The sequence below is a fragment of the Mytilus edulis genome, chromosome 11 (genome assembly GCF_963676685.1).
Source record: "Mytilus edulis chromosome 11, xbMytEdul2.2, whole genome shotgun sequence".
NCBI lineage: Eukaryota > Metazoa > Mollusca > Bivalvia > Mytilida > Mytilidae > Mytilus > Mytilus edulis.
In genome coordinates, this window is record NC_092354.1 from 39,554,599 (window position 1) to 39,559,896 (window position 5,298).

A 5,298-nucleotide genomic window follows, 5' to 3' on the forward strand; every position below is an offset into this window, starting at 1 on the left:
GTTTTTATACACTATATGAACACTTCGATTTACATAATTCATAATTTAAGAAAAAAAGTATTCGTTTCTCTGTATTTCGCCGTAAAAGTTTTCGTTTTTTTTCAAAGCAAAATTATTTTAATATTTTGTCAATAAGCAGGAATACAAGTGTTTACGGAATCAAATAAACGATAAGTTGTCCTCTTAATGAAATCGTTTTCCAACAAGGCATCACACTCCTGTTGAACCATTTATTTTAATTTACGTTATACGGTTTTGCAATTTTTCAATGACAAAACCGGATCATGCTTTGATAGATTTAGGGAAGAAACCGGGTCATACACTTTGACCGGGTCTTTCAATGTTGACATGGACCATTATTTCGTACCCTGAACATAATTATAAATATTGAGATGCACAAAAAGTTTAGTCTTGCAATTTTCCGTCTTAAATTTTTTCTGTCTTTAACTTTCTAGCTTTAGTACAGTTTTCATTTGGGGACACTCACACGAATAAAAATGAAAGCTAATGATGTATAAAAACCTAATACGTTCTAAACAATATGACTTTGATAGTCAAGATATTATTTATTTTATGGATTGTTAATGTAGGTAGTGTCCTAAGCAAGAAAAAGATAACATACATCTGATTATGTTAATTAATGTCAAGCTCCAATCTACTTCTCACATACATATTGCAACAACGATGTGCAAGAAACATCGTTCCATCGGTACGAAAAGGATTTCAACAACTCTGCACAATCCTGATTTCTATAATTATTAGGCTGGTTATTGCCCCAGTTCGTAAAATCTACAAATGTGTCATCATAAATCCATCGCCATGTTCCTTCTTGGACAATATCATGTGCACCAATTCTCAGTTTATCAATGTTTTTCTCTGAAAGATAACATAGATTGATTTTTCTAAAAACAATGAGCTGCAAAGATTTGATGCATTTGAAATATCACATAGTTCCGTAATAAAAACTGTATGTACTACTTCTTGTGATAGTTTTTGAATAATTCGATAAATCATGGTATTTATTAACTGGATATTCACGGGTGTATCACTATTTGTTCCGATGATATAAGATTTGACCAAAATCAGCCAGTATAAAACATGTATAACTTATATAACAAGGTTCCGTTTTGAAGACCGTACTTTGACCTTTAATGGTTTACTTTTTTCAAATTGTGACTTGGATAGAGGGTTGTCTCATTGGCACTCATACCACATCTTCTTATATCTATATCGTGAGCCTACAACTCAGACGTTGACGTTTGGTGCTGTAAATCATGCTTGTTTTATTTGTTCCTTTGTATCTTCCTATTATCTTGAAAATTATAATTGAACCCGTAACCAGCAAAATTGAACAGCAACACTATGTCTCCAACTAATGTACGAGACTGAATATACCAATCGGGTTCTTCTAATTGAAATAAATAAATAAATAAATAAACATTATTCTTGTCATGCTCTCGAGATCGCTTCATCCGAAGCATGGACAATTAAGTAAACCAAAAGTGTTTTTATGATCTCCAGAGTGTATGAATTACTTGTCGATATATTATCCTTAGTAATCGCCATGATTGAAAATATAACAAAGGAATAAGGTAAATAATAAAGAAATATAAACAGTTACGATCGATTGTAATCTGAATGAAAGGATGCAACAGCATTTCAAGGAATAAAATATAAAAAAGTCATCCAGTTTACACACACTCTTCAAAATCAGATACACAATATACCAAGTTATACATCGATCGTTACGAGTGTATACTCACCAATCATAACATTTTGCAGCCAGAGATTTTCAGATGCATCCTCTATTTTAACCAAGTGAGAACCTTTCCTCTGGCAATCAGTCTGAAACGATAAAGTCGCATCAATATGTGTGTCATTTGTTTATCAAAATTGCCACATCAAAGTTTACACTTGCACTATATTTTACGTATTACACAAGAGATCTTCCAAAATCATTTAAGGAAATATGTAGGCATAATTTAAGGGACATGCACTGCACATCATGATGAAGGACGTTTTCAGTCTTAAAATTATAATTTTTTAATAATATGGTATAATTCTTTTTGTAAAAGCACTATTTGTTATACACATACATGACATATGAATCATTGTTATTAGAAAAAATAGAAATTAACAAAAAAATTCGTAATTGAAATATTACGATAGTGGTATCATATTTGGTAAGAATTGTAAGGATATCCGTAACTTTGTTAATATGCTAAAAATTTAAACATGTGCATATTCAAGTTAAGATAAATTAACAATTTATCAGTTGCTCTAATCAAAAATATCAACTGGCCTGGAGAACGGTGCCTTGCTATAGAAAACCGATGGGGAAATATGTACGGTTAATGTGTTTGGTAACGTTCAAAATAGATTAGGAAATGTTCTTATACCTTCATTGAGACAAAAAAACATTATATTTTAAAACGTTTGATATCAATATTCATTAAAAAAACTGAAACGCTTCCTAAACACTTTAAACGTATTATGATTTTCATAGGCAGCAGTTCATTGTTTCAATCGAGCACATGTATTCGATTAAGAAATGAAAACAGTTTGTGCTTGAATTGCAAAAAGACCATTAAAAAAAACCGCATTTCTAATTTGCCAATGATTGAATAAAAATCTGATAATTTCATATAAAACTATCTTCACTTGTTACAAAAACGTAAAAAGAGTAAATACACAACAATATTATCATTAAAAATAATGCACGATTGTCACCTCCTTAAATAATTACAAATGTTTGTACATATATGCAAGTTATGAGATATGTTTAAAAGTATTTTGGCCTTGTAGGAAGCACAGTAGTATTTACCCTTCAGGAACTGTGTTGCTTTTTATGTACATTATTTAGGTCAATGTATCAGAGCACTCTGAGAAAAAAAAACAGGTACTAATGAGCATATTTTTCCCAAGCTATGGGATGAACCAGGTGTAGAAAAATATGAAATATTTTTATATATAGATATTTTTTATGTGTTTATGTTGTATTCAGTACATGATAAAATACATAGAAACACGACTGGGGCTAATACTGATTCATATTCAAATTCATGTCTGAATATCATAATAAAAGTATTTCAGTTAACTGTGTATATAAGTTCTGGTCATTGAAAGAACGTGGTGAACATTTTGTATTGGCTATGCTTATCCGTATGACCCAGTAAGTACTACCATGCCACCCTGAACTAATCAGTTTCGTAGAGAAAATTATGGAACCGACCATTTAATGTTGGTGTTTGTGTGTGTGCTAAACAGGCGGTGGCGGTTGGTATCATTTGGTCCCAAATTTCTTGAAAACAGACAATTTTGTGCCTGTCCCAAGTCAGGAGCCTCTGGCCTTTGTTAGTCTTGTATGGTTTTTAATTTTAGTTTCTTGTGTATAATTTGGAGTTAAGTATGACGTCCATTATCACTGTACAAGTATACATATTTTTAGGGGCCAGCTTAAGGACACATACGGGTGCGGGAATTCTCGCTACATTAAAGACCTATTGGTGGCCTTCTGCTGTTGTCTGCTCTATGGTCGGGTTGTTGTCGCTTTGACACATTCCCCATTTCCTTTCTCAATTTTGATTGTCCATCTTTGGACTAAGAAACACTTGTTTCAAAATTATTAACTGTAATAAATGCAAGGATTGTCAGTTTTTCAGATTTTTTCCAGGCAATCCGGCTTCATTCACCAATGAAAAATTGAGCACCAAGAAGTAGCCAAAAGTTCTTCAAGAGTCGTTTAAACACAAATCAATGAATCAATCAACCAATTGATACGCTAATAAGCGTGTTGTAGGTATGCCATATGTGAAGATAGTTTCGCAGACTAATACAACTTTCATAGCTAAAAATCTAATTCCTCAAAGTAATTCTTATAGTAGGGCTATTTACTGTTTATATTATCGTTACTAAAATTAGTGTTAAGTTTTCTACCATTTGCCACTTACCTCAGAATCTTCCAACGTTTTTTTATCAGGTCCGATGTAATAACAATGGCCACCAAATACTATCCATCCGGTCTCACATTGTATTTCTGAGAAGAACAAAATATATAATACCATACCTTAACTGAATTTTCATTCTGGTATAATACATATAACAAGTTCATTCAATGTTTTGCCCGGAATATCTAAACTATATTTCACTCATTACATGTATCAACTTATCATATTGAGAGGTTTATGATATTTATCAGTATACCAGACAATACCATATAATCTTATTTTGGATGTAACGCGTTTTCTGATTGGCTGACAATGTTTTGTCTATCAGCTCATAGACAATATTTTGTCATGTGACCGTGACGTCATCAACGTTTTTCTTAATTAATCCGGCTTAAAATGAAATAGAGAATTAGATTATAAGGAATGACTGTTATATTTTTTCTGTCTATTCGAAATAACATAAAAAAATGTAGTGCACACTTTAAAATAACCCTAAAATAGAATAAATATTACAGTCAATCCTTAAATAACAAATGCAATTACAGAATTAGCTCTGAAGGATCAGGAAATTGACCTACTTGAACCTACATTTCTATCACCTTTGGTATCGTAACTTCATTTCTGTCGACGACCACGTGATAACATCTGATTTTGTCAGGTGTTATGGACCTCCCCCTTTTTGGATTAAATTGTAGTTCGGTATTTTCGTCACATTCTCGTTCATACTTTTTCACATATATTCGGTGACAGAACAATTTGTTTTGCCCTCCCTCTTTATCCAAAATACATTATGTCAATGTTGTTGATTTCGTGCTTTTTTTGTTTGCTACCTTTATTTGTCTTTTCTAGATCAATTGTTGAGACTGAAATATCGGTAAAAAATGTCAGCTAAATTTATAGAGTATACATGTGTACTGTGTAAATGTCTTACCACAGATAAATATAGGTTTCCATTTTCCTGTTTCACGACAGACAGCAAAAGGTTTTCCAGATATCTTCATTCCTTTCATACACTTATACATCATGCCGTGGCCCAGGTCTCTTGAAAGTCCAAATGGTTCATGCAATAGAGCATTGGGGACATTAGGATTTCCGATACAATCTAAAATTCATTTCTTTAATTAATGAATTAACTTTATTATCACAAATAGACTAACACAACATGTATGAACAAAGATATACATAGTGGCATATTCCCAGCAAGGAAGTTTTAAATCAAAAACAACATTGGAGAATATAATGGTATACAATTGGGTTTAACATGCATACATATCTTATAAAGAGGGAATCTTGATTCGATTTTGAATATCTAACTGTGGTGTTTAGATTGATCGACCAAAACAGACATTTA

The 5,298-nt window shown here is 32.0% G+C and overlaps 1 protein-coding gene across 1 annotated transcript; it reads right to left on the bottom strand.

Annotated features, from left to right (window-relative positions):
- Positions 1-570: 570 nt before the first annotated feature.
- Positions 571-4,969, bottom strand: LOC139494248 (perlucin-like protein). Its single transcript, XM_071282417.1, has 4 exons — positions 4,879-4,969; positions 3,951-4,036; positions 1,764-1,845; positions 571-876 (listed from the first exon to the last, which is right to left on the bottom strand). The coding sequence occupies exons 1-4, from the start codon at positions 4,967-4,969 to the stop codon at positions 656-658; spliced, it is 480 nt and encodes a 159-aa protein (XP_071138518.1). The 3' UTR covers positions 571-655.
- Between the last annotated feature and the right edge of the window lie 329 nt (positions 4,970-5,298).